This window comes from Taurulus bubalis (assembly GCF_910589615.1).
Source record: "Taurulus bubalis genome assembly, chromosome: 17".
Taxonomy (NCBI): domain Eukaryota; kingdom Metazoa; phylum Chordata; class Actinopteri; order Perciformes; family Cottidae; genus Taurulus; species Taurulus bubalis.
The window spans coordinates 22,784,741-22,804,096 of NC_136605.1; the positions used below are offsets into that span (position 1 = coordinate 22,784,741).

The 19,356-nt window shown below is 44.5% G+C and overlaps 2 protein-coding genes across 3 annotated transcripts in view; both read right to left on the reverse strand.

Annotated features, from left to right (window-relative positions):
* Positions 1 to 11,679, reverse strand: part of tmem104 (transmembrane protein 104) — a gene marked incomplete at both ends in the record, with an annotated part of 38,493 nt that extends 26,814 nt beyond the window's left edge. The window contains 7 exons of one of the 2 annotated variants that reach the window (XM_079233725.1): positions 3,126 to 3,222; positions 3,769 to 3,868; positions 8,541 to 8,624; positions 8,762 to 8,855; positions 10,682 to 10,763; positions 11,027 to 11,148; positions 11,635 to 11,679. In XM_079233725.1, coding sequence (XP_079089851.1) covers positions 3,126 to 3,222; positions 3,769 to 3,868; positions 8,541 to 8,624; positions 8,762 to 8,855; positions 10,682 to 10,763; positions 11,027 to 11,148; positions 11,635 to 11,679 — 624 coding nt within the window. Of the gene's footprint in view, positions 1 to 3,125; positions 3,223 to 3,768; positions 3,869 to 8,540; positions 8,652 to 8,761; positions 8,856 to 10,681; positions 10,764 to 11,026; positions 11,149 to 11,634 lie in introns of both variants that reach the window. The other variant, XM_079233724.1, reaches the window with a different exon arrangement.
* A 1,314-nt stretch (positions 11,680 to 12,993) lies between these two features.
* On the reverse strand, positions 12,994 to 19,078 carry LOC306750068 (5-hydroxytryptamine receptor 3A-like). Its single transcript, XM_079233458.1, has 9 exons — positions 18,908 to 19,078; positions 18,676 to 18,842; positions 18,020 to 18,064; positions 17,811 to 17,920; positions 16,858 to 17,030; positions 15,964 to 16,118; positions 15,676 to 15,886; positions 14,531 to 14,689; positions 12,994 to 13,474 (listed from the first exon to the last, which is right to left on the reverse strand). The coding sequence occupies exons 1-9, from the start codon at positions 18,945 to 18,947 to the stop codon at positions 13,239 to 13,241; spliced, it is 1,296 nt and encodes a 431-aa protein (XP_079089584.1). The 5' UTR covers positions 18,948 to 19,078; the 3' UTR covers positions 12,994 to 13,238.
* Positions 19,079 to 19,356: the final 278 nt, after the last annotated feature.

Below are 19,356 nucleotides of genomic sequence, written 5' to 3' on the forward strand. Positions count from 1 at the left end.
AGCGCTGACACTCGGCTGATGTGGCTGACACACGATGAAGGGAAGGAGCCCGAGGTGAGGATCTAAAAAAGGAAAAGCGTGACGCCTGAAGACACGCTGGATGCAAACGCGTCCTCCGGGTGTCGAGCGGGAAACGAAGCGTCTGCAGGAAGCAACACGCGGTTCAAGAAACTGTCCGCAACAGGTTGAATACACAAAAAACACACAAAGAGGATTACAAATAATCTCAAGAGTGAGCCAAACGTCCCCCTCATCCCTCCTTGTTTCCTCAAGTGTGGACTCGCGGCCTTGTTGGTGAAGGTCTCTTCATCTGCGCGCTGACAGCTGTTCTCAAAACCTAAAAATAACCAGCAATCTGTCGTCCACTGCGAACAAAGCACCCGAATGGCTGCAGAGCGCGGCCACCTGCGTCTGCCTGAGCGCCGCATGAGGCGTGCACGGATAAAAGATGGAGGCCAGACGCAGGAGACGCCGACAAATGAGGTCAATGACAAGAAACTCCAGGCTGCTCCAGGAAAGACTTCACGCCCAGAGCGACCGCCTGCGCATCAATTACTCCGCCGGTGGTTCCTCAAGGTGTCGAGGAACTGTGGCGGTGAACGGAGGAACAACGAGAGAAAAGTCTGGAAGTAAATGGAGGCGACATTTAACCATCAAAACTATGAAAACATCGTTTATGAACTCTCATGACTGCAGGATAATAGTAAGACGTTAGTCGTGGGTTGTACTGTGTGTGAGTTTGTAAACTCTGTTTCGCTGTTGTGAAATTTGACCATTTACTTCCATTCATTGAGACTTTTTGCTGCTTTTTGTGTTTTTTTTCGTCAATGCAGAAGATGAACGTTTTCTTCAAGAACTCACGCTAACAACGGCGGGTAAATGTTAAACAAATGGTCATTTTGTTGAGGAAGTATTCCTCAAAAGCGATAATTGTCAATTTATCTAAAAGAAAAGATCAACACGTCAACAGAAATCTCTGAAAGGACTGTTGGTTGATCAAAAGATGAAACGCAGCCAGAGGTCGTTCGGCCAACAGCAGTAGAAGAAATAAAACGAGGTTATTTTCCAGCATCGACCTCCCGGCCTCACCGCCTCTGGGCTCCAATCACCACATGGATTAAAGAGCAGAGCATCATCAGCTGCTCTTTAATCTCCTCTGGTTCTGAACTCTGAACACGTCACGGCTGCAGCAATAAGCTACTGCAACCGAAAGAGAAACTAAATGAGAAGTCTCAAGAAAAGAACTTCATTAGTATCTAATGTCAGAATTATTCGGCACTAAAGTGGCGTCCATTTATTGATTTGTTGACATATATAAAACATAAATAAATGTACGGCAGAATGCTTAAATGTAGAAAACTTTAGTTTTTTAAAGAAAAATTTACGAGAAACTGCGACTAAAGTTTAAAATAAGATTCAAAGAAAATGCAATCTGTCATTTTGAGCAGAAACCGGACCGTCTGCCTTTTTGACTACGTGTCATTTTGTCTGTTTTTCTGCGTTTCTGACCGTAATGTCGGGTTTCTAAACGTCTGAGGTTATGCATCTACAGCTTTACTTGACATAACATTGTCATAAAACATACCATATTCAAATTGATTCGCCACGACTTTTCTTCTGCTGAACTGAATGTGAACTAAATATTACGACACTAAAAAAGGTCATGAACTCCACATTCATTTGATCTTTTCTTCATCACCCATCAGTCAGGGATGTTTGAACTCGGCTTCAAATGTAAAACACCCGAGTCTATTTTTCAGCTCCGCAATTTTGAGCGCAGCGTTGCTGAGCGACCGCGTGGGAAACGTTGCCGTGACGATGGTGCGTTAACGCGTCGGCTCGACGGGCGAGAAGACGAGAGCAGCCCAGGAGGAGCTCGTTCCTCGGGGAGGAGACCGGCTGATGAGAAGGAGTCAATTATTCAGACTCATCGTGGAGCCGCGGGCCGGATCCTCCGACCCGGAGACGAGGATCCGCCGCCTGCAGCGAGCGGCGCCGCCTGAATGTTTCATCGCGGCTCAACGACGCTTCATTTATTTAGCAGGGAAAAGGTGAACCAGAAGAGGAAGAAAGACGAGTTACAGGATAGATAAAATACCGGGCGTGGGAACATGAAATGTCAATCAACGGCTAAAACGTAAAAAAGACAAAAGTTACTCAATATTGGAGACATGGTGTTTGTGGAAACGTTGGTATTTTTCAACCTGGACCATATTTGAACGAAGCTGAAACGTCACAGATCCATAAACTCACACCATTCTGCCGACTAATTCATTAAGTTGATTTAAAATCTACAGATCTGTAAAACAGTTTGAAAAAGCAGCACTTTGCATTAAAAAATACCTCCATAAACCTTTTTCACCAGCGCTAAATAAATGGATGGTTGCTGCGTAAACGATCCCTTTGCAGTTCATAATAAATGTGTAAGTACATTCATACCTCATGTTGCTCACTGAAGAAGACGTTTAATCAGTGTCACACACAGGCGCTGGACATGAAAATTGGGGGGAAATATACATGCAAAGCAGATATGCAGAGTATATTTATAATTGGAGAAAACATCCCATCAGTGCATCCTCCCTTGTAAAAAATAATAATAATAATTCTTCAGTGTTACATCTATTTCCTTGATGGGTCATCAGGAAACTGGGAAATTAATCTGTAAAACTGCAAGTGTAAACAAATTGAGCGGAGATTACAAAATCAGCGTTATTTCAATTTGCTTACATACAGTGAAGAGGATTATCTCATTAGGAGGGGAGCGGGGGAAAGTTCATTTATGGAAGATTATTTGAGGTCCGCTCATTCTATTAAAATGCAGAAAGAGACGGGAGGAGGAGGAATTATACGGGAGGAGATCAGCACATCTATCACTGTCGCCGGGCAGAGTTAAAGCTCAAGTGGGAAGAAGCAGGACTTGGCTCGCTCAGGACTTCAAGCGCGCACACACACACACACACACACACACACACACACACACACACACCCTTTCCGTCGTAATGTTAAATTAAACTTCTGGTTTTGGACTTGGTCTCCGACTTATTGGCCCCTCCCCCGACTTGGCCCCTCCCCCGACTTGGCCCCTCCCCCGACTAACCGGAGGTCTTCCTCGCTCGGGGACTCACCAGAAACAGCCGGTACGCGTCCTTCCTGGTCACGGAGCCCCAGCAGGGATCCGTGTCGTTGTACTTCACGCTTCCAGCGCTGCAGGAGTGGTTTCCACTGCACAAAGGAAACGCAGCAGAGGTCAACGTCTAGCAGGCTGAACTCTGGTTGAGACGACAACTGGAGGTTTAAAATATTGAAACAGGACATTTATGTTTGTTTGGCAACATCTTTGCACTAAATCAAAAACGTCAGTCAGAAGCTTCAACCGCCTCCATTCTGAAGAGATCTCTCTCTCTCTCCCTCTCTCCCCCTCTCCCCCTCTCTCTCCCAAATTTCCATAACTTTTCACCAAATTTCCATAACTTTTCACCAAATTTCCATAACTTTTCCATTAAACCAAATGTCCATTTCAAACATTTAGTGAAGTCTGGGTGTAAACAGTAAAAAGTGAGTAAATGTAGTATTTAAACTAACAATAGAACACAAAGCATACAGTAAACCTTAAAGGACTCAAATGAATGAGACAATAGTTTGATTGAAAGAATAAACATTTATCCAGATGCCTGTATGTATGCCTGCTGATATTTTGAGCAGTAGGCGATGTTCCTGAAGGAGGAACGCCTCGTCTAACAGGAGGGTAAAGTGGGCGTGGCTTCTTACCAGGCGACCTCCATCAGCGATATCGGCACGGCGGCGGCGTAGATGGCGAGGTCTCCGTACAGATACACGATGATGCAGATGTAGAACATGTTCACGCCGACTGGAAGACAAGAAGCACAGAAACCACACAGAGTCAGTGCGTCACGTCAAGACCACCATGTCACCATCTGCTTTCTTTTTGGCACCAATTCAATGAATGTTTAGTTTAGTCTTTCTGCGTCCAGCTCCTCGTCTCTGGAGACACATTTCCTCCACCCTCGCCCCCATTTCCTCCATCCTCGCCCCCCATTTCCTCCATCCTCGCCCCCATTTCCTCCATCCTCGCCCCCCATTTCCTCCATCCTCGCCCCCCATTTCCTCCACCCTCGCCCCCATTTCCTCCACCCTCGCCCCCATTTCCTCCATCCTCGTCCCCCATTTCCTCCATCCTCGCCCCCATTTCCTCCATCCTCGTCCCCCATTTCCTCCATCCTCGTCCCCCATTTCCTCCATCCTCGTGCCCTCAATCCTCCATCCTCGCCCCCATTTCCTCCATCCTCGCCCCCATTTCCTCCATCCTCGTGCCCTCAGTCCTCCATCCTCGTGTCCCCTCAGTCCTCCATCCTCGTGCCCTCAGTCCTCCATCCTCGTCCCCCATTTCCTCCATCCTCGTCCCCCATTTCCTCCATCCTCGCCCCCATTTCCTCCATCCTCGTGCCCTCAATCCTCCATCCTCGTGCCCTCAGTCCTCCTTCCTCGTGCCCTCAGTCCTCCTTCCTCGTGCCCTCAGTCCTCCTTCCTCGTCCCCTTTTCCTGGGACAGCAGAGGCACATCTTACTGGTCCAGTGAAAAATATTAATAGCATTAATTAAAAAACTAATCCCTTCATGAAAGATATGCCCCCATCAGCCTCTCCTCCTCCTCTTCAGGACAAGATGGAGGGCTTTAGCCGGCAGACAGAGCGTCACACATCCATCACGCTCCTGGACGCCCAAAACGGGGTTAAAGCGTCCAACTGGACGCCTTCAGCAAAGACTTCTATACAACCAGAGGAGTCGCCCCCTGGTGGTCAGGAGAGAGAATGCAGCTTTAACACATGAAGCATAGACTTCTATACAACCAGAGGAGTCGCCCCCTGGTGGTCAGGAGAGAGAATGCAGCTTTAACACATGAAGCAAAGACTTCTATACAACCAGAGGAGTCGCCCCCTGGTGGTCAGGAGAGAGAATGCAGCTTTAACACATGAAGCATAGATAGTATATTAATATTTCCCGATTCCCCGCAGCCACGAGCTAAAGAGGCTGCAGACTCTCGTGTCGCCGTGAAACGCATCAGCATCCATCACCGCTCTGCTTCTGACGGAGCTGACCACCTCTCAGAGCAGGAAAAACACTTTTATTGATATATCAGGGATAAAAACTGTACTACGTAACAGGAATCAAAAAATAAGTGGTGTTAATTATCTTATTATGAAGAAAAATCAGCTTTGACCTCCTGAAAAGTCACAAATAACTCAGGAGAAGCCGATTACTCTCTTCGTACTTTTTAACTTCTACGAGTCAAAATGTTGATGAACTGAAGAACACGGCGCCTCAGAGGCAGCGACACCATCAATGAGCCTCTAAAAATAAGTAACTGGGACAGAACGAGTCATTAATGCTGGAGCATTAGCAGCAGCCACTAACGGGACTGTTCTCCTTTGAAGGCGAACCTTCAACAAAAGCAATATTATCCACTTTAACTGCTGTAAAAACACCTTTTCACCATGAAGTCAAACAAAAACACTCGACGGATTCTTCAGTTACAACGAAGCAGCGTCTGATTTTGAGAAAACAAACCGAGCTTCTTTCCTCGGACTCGACTCGCAGCATCGATCCGTTCCCTAAAATTAAAGTCTGGTACGATGCCGACGCAGCAAACTGTTGCAGCAGTGGCTGATGGGAAATGATTGGATCGAGCTGCAGAGGGAATTACTCTCTTTTGTTGTTCCACAACTCTGAAGAAATACTGTTTCAATAGGAGGCTGCTGCTAACCACTCTGTTTTATTATCGATTTATTTATGTAAAACTACAGAATAGTGTGAAAGAAGAAGGAGAAGAAGTCTTTAAACGTCTTGGTTTGTCCTAAACACAAAAGATATTCACTATAAAACGATAGAAAACAGAGAAAAGCAAGAAAAACTCCTCATTTAAGGCCGAAAAACTGCACTTTTCTGATATTTTTGCATGAAAAATGACTCAAACTGAATCCATGTTCACAATAGTTAGTGATTAACTAATAGATTACTCAACTAATCGTCACTTTAACACGATAGAAAACAGAGAAAAGCAGGAAAAGGACTCTCCCGTGTCGTGAGGCTCTCGCTGCAGCCGTGACCTGCTGTTCGCCGCCGCGGCTCACGTTGTGTTTCACAGCCGCCATGTTGACCGGCGCCGCACATCACCAGAGGAGAAGAGAAGCAGAGAGGCTGATGTGATGCAACCTCTCTCTCTCTCTCTCTCTCTCTCTCTCTCTCTCTCTCTCTCTCTCTCCTCCTCTCTCTCTCTCTCCTCCTCTCTCTCTCTCTCTCTCTCTCTCTCTCTCTCTCTCTCTCTCCTCTCTCTCTCTCTCTCTCTCTCTCTCTCTCTTTCTCTCTCTCCTCAACTTCTTCAAACCCCGACGTGAAGGTCGCTCCTCTCCTCCGCTGCAGTGAACCATCAACATTCCTGCCAGAGGGCGGAGACTCGCGGTCTCTTTCACCGCCGCGTCGTCTTCAGTCACACGGCTTCAGCCAGGAGACGCCGTTTCATCTTCACCTCCTTTTGCACACTTTGTTACTTCGCTGCTTAAACAGACGAGCACCCATAATCCTTTGCGGTTCAAGGTCGCCACTCCAAACGAACTCCTAAGTGTCCGGGTTGTGCTTCCTCTTAAGATTCTGCACATTTTGCACCTTTTAATAAAATAATAATCTGAAGGAAAGCGACGACAAAACTATTGAATTATCTTTTGAAACATTTCAGAGAGGAACTGTTTTCTTTGTCAGGTGAGAAAACCCTTGGGAATGGAAACTCGACCTCTCTGGAAAAACAATATCTATCGTAGAAATAACAACAAACATAATGATGAGGTCATAAATAGTGGGAATGTGGCGTTCAGGCTCTTTGTGTTGCTGGGAGAGAGGAACTCATTTCCTCATTACCGATGATGCGTCCACAAGAAGGAAAAGGTCGTCAGCTCTTTCACCTTTAAGGAGTCGAGCTGCAGCTTTAACGCCACGAGGGCTGAGGGCGCCACCTAGTGGCAGACACCTGCTGTTGCTCCTTCAGACGAGGGAGGAAGCATGAGGGAGGAAGCATGAGGGAGGAAGCACGAGGGAGGAAGCACGAGGGAGGAAGCACGAGGGAGGAAGCACGAGGGAGGAAGCATGAGGGAGGAAGCATGAGGGAGGAAGCACGAGGGAGGAAGCACGAGGGAGGAAGCATGAGGGAGGAAGCACGAGGGAGGAAGCATGAGGGAGGAAGCACGAGGGAGGAAGCACGAGGGAGGAAGCACGAGGGAGGAAGCACGAGGGAGGAAGCACGAGGGAGGAAGCATGAAGGAGGAAGCATGAGGGAGGAAGCATGAGGGAGGAAGCATGAGGGAGGAAGCATGAGGGAGGAAGCACGAGGGAGGAAGCACGAGGGAGGAAGCACGAGGGAGGAAGCACGAGGGAGGAAGCACGAGGGAGGAAGCACGAGGGAGGAAGCACGAGGGAGGAAGCATGAGGGAGGAAGCACGAGGGAGGAAGCATGAAGGAGGAAGCATGAAGGAGGAAGCATGAGGGAGGAAGCATGAAGGAGGAAGCACGAGGGAGGAAGCATGAAGGAGGAAGCATGAAGGAGGAAGCATGAAGGAGGAAGCATGAAGGAGGAAGCATGAGGGAGGAAGCACGAGGGAGGAAGCACGAGGGAGGAAGCACGAGGGAGGAAGCATGAGGGAGGAAGCACGAGGGAGGAAGCATGAAGGAGGAAGCACGAGGGAGGAAGCACGAGGGAGGAAGCATGAGGGAGGAAGCACGAGGGAGGAAGCATGAAGGAGGAAGCATGAAGGAGGAAGCATGAGGGAGGAAGCATGAAGGAGGAAGCACGAGGGAGGAAGCACGAAGGAGGAAGCACGAGGAAGGAAGCATGAGGGAGGAAGCATGAGGGAGGAAGCATGAGGGAGGAAGCACGAAGGAGGAAGCACGAGGGAGGAAGCATGAGGGAGGAAGCATGAGGGAGGAAGCATGAGGGAGGAAGCATGAAGGAGGAAGCATGAAGGAGGAAGCATGAGGGAGGAAGCATGAGGGAGGAAGCATGAGGGAGGAAGCATGAAGGAGGAAGCATGAGGGAGGAAGCATGAGGGAGGAAGCATGAGGGAGGAAGCACAAGCGTTTGCTCTGTGAGGTTCGAGGTGATTCTGCTTCCAGGGTTCATTAGAAGCCATTTTGTTCCTCCTCCTCCTCTTCCTCCTCTTCCTCCCACATTAATGGCATCAAACAGGTAATTACAGCCAAAGGCAATTTATCCATTTATAATTACATCCAATTAGAGCCTCTTGCCTTTTTTTCAAGACATAAAAAAGAAATCACCCTCTTTTAAATGTGGGCAGTTAAATTGAACAACGGGCAAAAACACGCTTTGAGGGGAAAGAACTAGAAGAAGAAGAAGAAGAAGAAGAAGAAGAAGAAGAAGAAGAAGAAGAAGAAGGAGAAGAAGAAGAAGGAGAAGAAGGAGGAGGAGGAGGAGAAGAAGAAGAAGGAGGAGGAGGAGGAGGAGAAGAAGGAGATTACCTTTGTTGAAGAACATGGAGGCCATCTGACCCATCTCCACCCGCTCCACGATGTCGAAGTGGTCCACGTGACCTCCTGACCTCTCTGAAAACACAGGACAGCGTCGGTGAGCTGCAGCGCATCAACCGCCATGAAGCCACGACGCGGTGGTGGTTGTGACATCACCGTGACATCACGATGACATCACGATGACGGAAGACGTCACCGTGATCTGAACTCACGGACGGACAGGATGGGCTTCGTCTCCGGCTCCGATCGGCCTCGGACCGCGACGTCGTCGTCCGAATACTCGGAGGTGGAGTCGCTGTCGTCGACCTGCGGAGAAAAATAAATAAATAAATAAAGTGTGAATCTCCATTCCAGTCATTTTTGCTTCAAAGCGACGGCGAGGTGTTTCTCTGCTCTGCACGCGGGACGGAAACATCTGGAACCACAGCAGAGCTGCAGGGAGGAGGAAGAGGACCAAACCACACGTTTACCAAACTCACCGCAGATTAAACTCAATTAACCGTCAGTGAAGTCAGCTGAAGGAAAGGAGACGAGGAGATAAGGAGACACAGGAGACGAGGAGACAAGACGTATGACACGCAGGAGACAAGGAGACGTAGGAGATAAGGAGACACAGGAGACGAGGAGACAAGACTTAGGACACGCAGGAGACAAGGAGACATAGGAGATAAGGAGACATAGGAGATAAGGAGACATAGGACACGCAGGAAACGAGAAGACAAGACGTAGGATACGCAGGAGACAAGACATAGGACACGCAGGAGACAAGGAGACGTAGGAGATAAGGAGACATAGGACACGCAGGAGACAAGACGTAGGATACGCAGGAGACAAGGAGACGTAGGAGATAAGGAGACATAGGACACAAATTATATCCAGGAAATGAAGTTTAAAAATAAAAGTGTTATATATACATTTTTTTTTTTAAACTGTAAAATAAATAAAATAAGAAAAACTAAATAAGAAATAAAACAATTAAAAGATATATATACATATATACACAACATTTTAAAAATGTAATTACATTAAATTGAAAGCGGTCATTATTTATTGATTATTTATTGATACATTTAAAGAGAGAAATAATTACATTTAGTTGCAGTCCCTGAAGGTTCCAGCAGAGGGCGATCACGTCAAACAATCAGAACACAACTATGAGACATTTTAGAGCTCATCAGTTTTTCTTATTATTTCCCTCCAGATCGGCCTCGTTTCCAACAATTATTTCTTCAGCAGGAAACACCGGCAGAAGGTTTCCTCCTCACCTGTGTGTGTGTGTGTGTGTGTGTGTGTGTGTGTGTGTGTGTGTGTGTGTGTGTGTGTGTGTGTGTGTGTGTGTGTGTGTGTTCCTTTCCTCATGATGTGCTTCACTCAAGCAGAGGGTAATAAACACTTCTCCCTCCCTCTTGTCTTCCATTACGTGGAGGAACCGGTGAGGAACCATGAATCAAGCCGTGGGGCGTTCAGGAGTCGGGTCGGGTCGTAAACCTCAGAGACGACTTCTGCACCGAGGAGAACCGCAAGCCTTTAAAGTCCTTCTCTTCGCCAACGTACGAAAAATGACTGAAGGTCTGGTTTATAACGGAGAACAGGCCATAAAGCAACCACAGCCTCCTCATAAATAAATATATATCTTACTATTAAAAAGAAAGTTGGATTTCTTTTCAGGCTTTGAACATAACAATATATTTACTGTCACAGCTGCATAAAAGTGTGAAAGAGATAAACTAAAATAAAGAGGACGAGGTCACATGAAGCATAGACTTCTATACAACCAGAGGAGTCGCCCCCTGGTGGTCAGGAGAGAGAATGCAGCTCTAACACATGAAGCATATACTTCTATACAACCAGAGGAGTCGCTCCCTGGTGGCCAGGAGAGAGAATACAGCTTTAACACATGAAGCATAGACTTCTATACAACCAGAGGAGTCGCCCCCTGGTGGTCAGGAGAGAGAATGCAGCTTTAACACATGAAGATAGACTTCTATACAACCAGAGGAGTCGCCCCCTGGTGGTCAGGAGAGAGAATGCAGCTCTAACACATGAAGATAGACTTCTATACAACCAGAGGAGTCGCCCCCTGGTGGTCAGGAGAGAGAATGCAGCTCTAACACATGAAGATAGACGCTCACCTCTTCCTGCTTCCTCTTCTTCCAGCGCAGCTGAGCGTTCGCCGCCGCCATCGCCTCGATCACGAACGTGGTCGTCATGTAGCTGAAAGAACCAAAGACAAGAAGTTTTGATGACGTCGACGGACGAATAAAAGTATAAAAGTACAATTCATTCATCAAAATTATTTTGTTGTTGAGGGATAATTTCTTGCAGCGTGAACAACGTAAACATTCACATTTACACCCAGATACAAAGAAAACATTGCCAGTAAAAGACCTCTCGTCACTTAGATCTTTGCAGGGAACCGTAACACTGAATCTGAACATCATAGAAGTCAGATGTGTGGAAGGTTCTCCAGAACTCACCTCATGAATCCTAAGAAGGAGATGAGCGCGATGCTCACGGCCCAGCCGGCCTCGGCGAAGGCTTTGGGCATCGTCAGCGCTCCGGTTCCCACGATCAGGTTGAACATGTACACCAGCCCCACCTGCAGGGCACAAAGACCTCCGTGAGGCGCTCTGCTGCATGCTGGGAAACGTCTCTGCTCATTGCGCAACACTCAGACCCAGCGCTTTAATTATTCAGAGCTTTAGCTTCCTGGAAAAACGACTAAAAGACCATTTGACCGGCTGACGTAAGCAGAGAGACTGAGATGAGTTGACAAAGAAGATCTGCACAAAGAAGGACGCGTAAGCAGTTTAGTTTCCTCTTTCATCGTCATCCTTCCTCACTGAAGGACGCACGCCTTCTGTCCAAAGTTTACAAAGTATTTGAAACATATTGATTAGTTTATTTATGTAGATCAATAAAAACACACCAGATAAAGACATGAAGCACCTGCACGTGAAAGTAAAGGAAGCTGAGGTTAAGAAGTCTTAACTGTAAAATACAGCATGTTAACTGCCCAGTCACGTGACTTTAATACAGACTTTAAGCATGCAGGATAAAGCACAGCATCCTGCAGGATACTCACAAAAGGGGAGTAGGGTTCCCCGCTCTCTGTAATCCCACCTGCCATGGCTGACGTCACTGGTGCTCACCTGAAGGGAAACAGCAGGTAGCTGAATGCACATCTGTTACTTAAAGTCTACGTTACTTTAATGACATCATCATCATAATTAAAGTTTGCCCACCCCGGTTCTGTAAGGGCAATAATGTGAGGATAAACATTGAGAATGGAAGAAATAAACGCCTGTTCAGAACTCCCATTGCGCAACCTGCAGTTTAGTGTTGACCGTAGGGTCCGCAACCAATGCGCGCATGCGCCGAAGATAGCTAAACACATTTATCACATTTGAATGATCACTTCTCAATTCGGCTTGGTGAAGAATCAGAAAGCAGCGCGCATTAAAACAAAAAGTGAACACTTCTCACCTCTCTAGCTTCCAGCGTGTCTCGCTCGTGCGGATGCTAAGCTAGCTCGGTGTCACGTGGGTCGCTAGCTAGCTGGTGACCCGGTTCGGGGTTCACTGGTTGGATTAAAGTCGGTGTGGACCGACAGTTTGGATGAAACTCTCCCCAGAGAGCTCTCAGGTCTGCAGCACTCCGCCGAGAGAAGCCGGAAACGAGCCGCACCAGCTGACCTGCTCCCGCACGAGCACGCGGCAAGCTGGCGCTGACGGGCGCTCACACTTCCGGTATTGTCATGTCAAAATAAAACGTCCCCTCGTCGTTTGACATGAGGAAGCTTTTCTTGTGAAGGTGATCATTTATTTAGTAGTTGTTGTTTTTATGTTTAGCTTTACGCAACCGTTGGTCAAATCACGTTATGACCGGTCACGTGACACGAATCATGTGACATCCATACCTGTGTTTGTTATCGCCAACGGTTCCGTCTCAAAAAGGGAATATTGTCGTATTTATACCACAATATTTATGATTTATATATTATAAAGATATTTCTACTACATTTATCTGACAGTTAATTTGTTTAATTAACCAAACAGTACATTTTAAATAAAAGTTATATATTGAATCATGTTTATAACGTCAATAACTATTTTTACAAAATAATAATAAATGGAGAAAATAATCAGCAGATTAATCCTTAATGAAGATAATAATAATAGTTAAAAATGAGTTACAGCTCTACAGCTTTTAAATAAATATACGAGCCATAATAATCTAATATATATTAGTACAACAGCCACACTACATTGTTTACTGATTAAACCTTTCAATGTATCACTGGAATAAACCAACATAGTAAAAGACTAATTAAAATATGTAATGTGTTAAACATTAAAACCTCCCCTCCCTCTCATTATATTAATGTATTAAATTAATCTGGTATCACATTTATATACAATAGACAAATAGAAAAACATCAATATAAAACACAAATTACCTTTATTTTGAAACATAATGTAAACACAATCATCGTCATAAACTGTACTTTGTGTGCAGGTTGTGAGTTCACGTCTGCAAATATCATTGAAAATCCGTTTAAAGAATAATAAAGTATTTGAATGATTAGAGGATGGAAAGTGTAGAAGAAACAACCGATTAGCTGTGAGAAACTGTGATATTTAGTTATTTAAAATAAACAATCTGTTCATCTGATCACGGCAGTAAATGTTAAACCCACATTATGACCAAGTAGGTCAGGAAAGCACCAGTGCAGAGGAAGTAGAGGACGAAGAACACGGTGTCGATGGCCTCCGCCAGGCGTCTGAAGCGCCTGGGCCGATGCTCCTCTTGGTCCCGCCTCCTGACTTCCTGTCTGGCCGTCTTCACTTCCTCCAGGATCAGTGTCAGAAGGTCGTCGGGTCGACTCGGAGGCGGCGAGCTTTTCCCTTCAGCTCCGTCGGGCTCTGTGAGGGGAGGGCGGTGTGTTCAAGGTCTGTGGGAGTGTTGATGCATCTGTACTGGGATGTGGACTGGCCCCAGTGTCTGAGAGGACGGGGTGAAGGATCCGCCCGACTCCGTATCTTGGAGACAATCTTAGTAAAAGTGTTTGATTTTCAATTCAAACCAGATTTATTTTTAGTTTGGCCGGTTTGATTAAAATGTTCTTTCATTTTTATTCCAATTATTATCGACCCAAGATCTTCCTCGTTGTGGGAAATAAAACAAACAAGTATAAATAAATATGAAGTAAAAGGTTGCTTGTTTAGATCTTTGCACTCTTGTTTAGTTAGTTCATTTAATATTATTCTATTTGTTTGTGTATATTGTGCATTTAGTGTATTTAATATTGCTTCACCTGCATCTGTAAATGCTGTAGCAGCATTTATCTAAAGAGGTACGAATTAAACATGTTGTACTTTTGATTATTTATTTATTATTATTAATCATTATCCTGGAGGAAAAGTAAAAATGTTGATTCAGATTCGGGACACTTTCATTCAGTTCAATAAATCATATACGAGGACAGATTCACGACAATAGTCGTGATCAGAAAGTGTGAAAACGCCGGTGAGACCAAACCGGAGCTTAAAAATCTAAACGTCGAGGTGAAGTTGATATCGTCTCAGAGGATGATGATGATGATGATGATGATGATGTAAATGTGAAAGAAACTTTTTCTATTCCTTCCTGAATATTGACGTTAAGTTGTTATGTGTCTGCTTTTGTTTTACAAAATATTTTTTTTAGAAGTCTATTTTTTTTCTTTAAATTCAAAAAGGTTTAGCAGGAAGTTCCCACACTCCAAACGTAGTTATCTTAACATGAATAATAACATGAAAGAAGTGCTAATGACACAATGCTAATGACAACAACAATAATAACAATAATAAGACATTATTCCATCACAGCTGTTGTATTTTTGCATCATGATTCCTAAACTACTTCACAATTCACCTGCGTTTGATGTGCCTTTGTTCTACGAATCATTTAAATGTGTGAACCTTCACAGGAAAACGTACCGCTGTGGGCGTCGACCTCCAGCTGCACGTCCTCTGGGGCGGCGGCAGCGTTAGCTTTAGCGTAGCTGCAATAGCCATCGAGGTCGATCAGGAAGCTGACCAGCATGGCCTCCAGCACGCTGAGGCCCACCACCGCGAAGACCCCGACGCAGTACTTTGCTGCCGGATGAAAGCAGAGACATTTATGCTGTTTGATGCTCACAAAGGAGCTACGGAAGCCCAGAGGGGCCAAGTGTTTGCTGTCCTGGCTCCTCAATGGTGCAATGAGCTCCCCAGTGACAGCAGGAAGTCTCTACATCTTCACCCGTGAACTAAAAACACATCTTTTCCAACTATACCTTAAATAAAGAAAGCAGCACTTTAGCAGCACTTAAATGTTACTTACTGATAGCACTTTGTAGTTTAACTTTCTTGAAGAAACTGTACTTTTTTGATTCAGCTAAATGTAATGTAATTAGTTGTGCCTCTGGAGGCCAACATTAGTATTACAACAACAACAACAGGTGGAGGAAATAAACAACTTTTTTTTAACCTTTTTAAGTCATAAACGTGAGACTTTGCCGGTCGACCTTCTTCTACCTGCATGCACGTCTTTTATTGTTGTTTATCTGTCTGACTGATTTATATATTTCACATACTCTGCATGCTTTATGTTCTGTGCCGCTGATATATTTATATATTCATATTCATTTTGTGTCTCCATCTTGTTTGTAGTCCGTTCTATTTCCTGGTTATCCCTCATTTTATCTGCGTTGTGTTGAAGGTGTGAGTCTCTGTGTTGTCTTCTTAGTCTCCTGAATGAGGACACTATGTATGTTACTATTCTCACTCATTCATTGTTCGTGCACGCGTTGTAAAAGCCTCAACATTTTATAACCTTGTATATTTAATCCTACTTCTGTTTTTCTGTTTTTATTTTTTAACATCTACCTCTCGGGACTACAGATGAAAAACAGCCTCTTGGATTAAACTCTGGTGCATTTACTGAAACGTTTGTATTAATGGGCACTGTCCCTTAATCAAATAAACCATTTCATATGAGAGTAGATTACATGCAAAGTCAATGCACAGAGTAACGCTTTGTGTGAGCGCAGCTTCAGAGGCGCTAGGTCTTTGCGTGGAAGTGAAAGCTCCCTGAAGCTCACCGATCATCGGCAGGTCTTTCTCGGTGGAGGGCAGCATGTCCTTGAGGATCAGCAGCAGCACGGAGATGGACAGCAGCACCGTGACCTTGAAGCTCAGCTTCTCCCCGCGGGCCTCGTTGATGAAGAAGGACGCCACGTCCAGCAGCACGAAGTACAGCAGCGGCACGATGAAGATGACCACGTAGAGCAGCGGCTTCCTGCACATCGTGATCTGAAACGGGGGGAATGTACGTTTGTTATTCATTAAAAACACGCCGTCATCGAATGCCAGCACAAATATGTTCTTACGGTGAAAACAAGGATTGCAGGTTCTATATTGGTGCCTTCATAATGAGTTATTTCCAATTTCTCGAGCTCCCATTCTCCCTGCGTCACCATGTACTTCTCAGAGATGTTGGTCAGCAGGTTTTCATTAAGGAACGAGCCCAGAGTTATGGTCTTCCCTGTGTAGAGAAATACAGAGTTATGGTCTTCACTGTGGAGAAATACAGAGTTATGGTCTTCCCTGTGTGGAGAAATACAGAGTTATGGTCTTCACTGTGGAGAAATACAGAGTTATGGTCTTCACTGTGTGGAGAAATACAGAGTTATGGTCTTCACTGTGTGGAGAAATACAGAGTTATGGTCTTCCCTGTGTGGAGAAATACAGAGTTATGGTCTTCACTGTGGAGAAATACAGAGTTATGGTCTTCACTGTGGAGAAATACAGAGTTATGGTCTTCCCTGTGTGGAGAAATACAGAGTTATGGTCTTCCCTGTGTGGAGAAATACAGAGTTATGGTCTTCACTGTGGAGAAATACAGAGTTATGGTCTTCCCTGTGTGGAGAAATACAGAGTTATGGTCTTCACTGTGGAGAAATACAGAGTTATGGTCTTCACTGTGGAGAAATACAGAGTTATGGTCTTCACTGTGTGGAGAAATACAGAGTTATGGTCTTCACTGTGGAGAAATACAGAGTTATGGTCTTCACTGTGTGGAGAAATACAGAGTTATGGTCTTCACTGTGTGGAGAAATACAGAGTTATGGTCTTCACTGTGTGGAGAAATACAGAGTTATGGTCTTCACTGTGTGGAGAAATACAGAGTTATGGTCTTCACTGTGTGGAGAAATACAGAGTTATGGTCTAGAATCATCACGACAGATGTGTTTACAAGCAGCAGCAGCAGGAGGCGTGTTCACCGTTGGAGGCCATGGAGCTGAAGGTGATGTTGCAGCGCTGCGTGTCGAAGGGGAACAGCTGCAGGTTGAGCAGGCAGGTGGAGGTGAGGCGCTGCCGTGTTCTGCCCTGCAGCCAGCCTCCAGGAGACAGACTGAGCACCGGGCTGTGGTGGACGGCGCCGGAGTCCGAGGCGCTGGAGAGGAGACGGATTCATACGAGGACTTTACTCATCTTCAGTAATAACTGTCAAAGCAGTATTTATATTTTCATTCTATTTTAATTGTATTCATTTTGATATCGTTTTCTTATGTGTTACTATATTCTCATTTATATATTTTTATTTTATTTTGTAAATCGTATTACATTTTCTGTTTTATTATATTCTTATTTATTTTTATATTCTATTTTAATTTGTAGTAAATTAATTTTGTTAGCGTATTCTTTTTTCTCTTTTTTTTTCTGTTTTATTATATTCTTATTTATATTTGTATTATATTTATTTTGTAAATCGTATTAAACTCATTTTGTTATCTTATTCTCATTTCTGTTTTATTATATTCTTATTTATTTTTATTATATATCATATTCTTATATTTTTTTTAATTATATTTTATATTTTTTATCGTATTCTTATTTCTATGTTTTATAATATTCTAATTTACATTTCTTTATTATTGCTTTTTAAATAAAATTCTTATTTCTATGTTTTATCAAATTCTTATTTACATTTTTTTAATATTTATAGTCATTTTGTAAATCGTATTCTTACTTCTATATTTTATCAAATTCTTATCTCGATTATTATTACATCCATATTTATTTTTTTTAATCTTATTTTTATTTCTATTTTAGTATATTCTTATTTAATGTTGTATTATATTCTAGTATTAGTTTTGTTCTACTGGTAACTAAATTAAAAGAAATATTTTAATAATTTAAAAGAAAATGATAATGTCATGCGAGCGGCTCGTACTCCTCCCTGATGGAGACGTCCGGGATCCAGACGCTCGTCCTGGGGATGCACACGGAGTCGATGCCGCAGAAGTCGGACGGATTCCAGGAGAGGAATTCATTCTTCCATCGCTAAGGAAGAAACCAGAAACAAGAGAAACGTTTAAACTCAAAGCCCGGCGACGCTGCAGAGGATTCTTTTAATATCTGGGGATAAAAGATGATTCTCACCATCTGGATCCAGGTGTGAGTCGTGACCGTTTGAAACTTCTCGTCCTGCAGACAGTCAGCGATTATTATTATTATTATTATTATTATTTAAACATCAATTAATGTGTGGGACAGTTTCCTTTGGACCGGCGACGAAAGAAGTACAAAGATTTAAGTAAAAGTAGTTTTAAGTGACAGAAGCTGCTAAAGGAACTTAAATTAAAACTCAATGATTTCTTTCTTCTTGTAGCACGAGAGAGAAAATAAATACATTCTATAGACTTCTTCTTTCTAGTGTTTCTAGTATTTGTCTGGAACAAATCGGTGGATTTTATTTTTATTTTAGTTAAAGGTGCATAACAATAAACAGAATAAAACAATGCTAATATAATAAAAACAATAAACATAGTGCAATAATAGATACATATGGTAAATATACGTGGATTTTATTATTTATTTTAGCTGCAGGTGCATCAAATACATTTAGAAATGTAATAGTAATAAGATAATACAATACAAAATATATAGAATAAAATACTTAAATAAAAGAAGCCTTTAAAAATGAAGTAAAAGCATTTCAAACAGTAAAAAAAAAAAGAAAACCATCTTTTTCTTAATGTTTTTTGTTGTTGAACTGGCCCTTTAAATAACAGCTGAAGCCCCGAGGAGCCGCTCACCACTTGTAGGATGCCGTACAGCAGCATGTCCATCTGCACCAGCGTGGCTTTGGTCCAGTCCCTCACGGGCCGCATGGCGGTCAGCAGGCTGTTGGCCGTCGTCAGGTTCAGGTGCGTCAGGAGGCCGACGTACGAGCAGCCGGAGGTCGGAGCGCTGCCGCCGACGCCTGGAGGGACGAGACACCTTTAGGGATCTGATCCAAAAACAGGAGGCTTACGTTTAATAACTCACCAATCAGAGCGAGCAGAGCGAGAGTCCTGAGAGGAGACATGGCGGTCTGGTCCTCCTCCACCTGGCGGTCTGGTCCTCCTCCACCTGTTGGTCTGGTCCTCCTCCACCTGTTGGTCTGGTCCTCCTCCACCTGTTGGTCTGGTCCTCCTCCACCTGGCGGTCTGGTCCTCCTCCACCTGGCGGTCTGGTCCTCCTCCACCTGTTGGTCTGGTCCTCCTCCACCTGTTGGTCTGGTCCTCCTCCACCTGGCGGTCTGGTCCTCCTCCACCTGGCGGTCTGGTCCTCCTCCACCTGTTGGTCTGGTCCTCCTCCACCTGTTGGTCTGGTCCTCCTCCACCTGGCGGTCTGGTCCTCCTCCACCTGGCGGTCTGGTCCTCCTCCACCTGGCGGTCTGGTCCTCCTCCACCTGGCGGTCTGGTCCTCCTCCACCTGGCGGTCTGGTCCTCCTC

Coding starts and splice junctions, on each gene's coding strand:
- LOC306750068 (XM_079233458.1), bottom strand. CDS start 18,947: ATGTCTCCTCTCAGGACTCTCGCTCTGCTCGCTCTGATTG. Junction 18,065..18,675: donor TGTACGGCATCCTACAAGTG/GTGAGCGGCTCC, acceptor GACTGTCTGCAG/GACGAGAAGTTTCAAACGGT. Junction 17,031..17,810: donor GACGTCTCCATCAGGGAGGA/GTACGAGCCGCT, acceptor TCTCCTCTCCAG/CGCCTCGGACTCCGGCGCCG.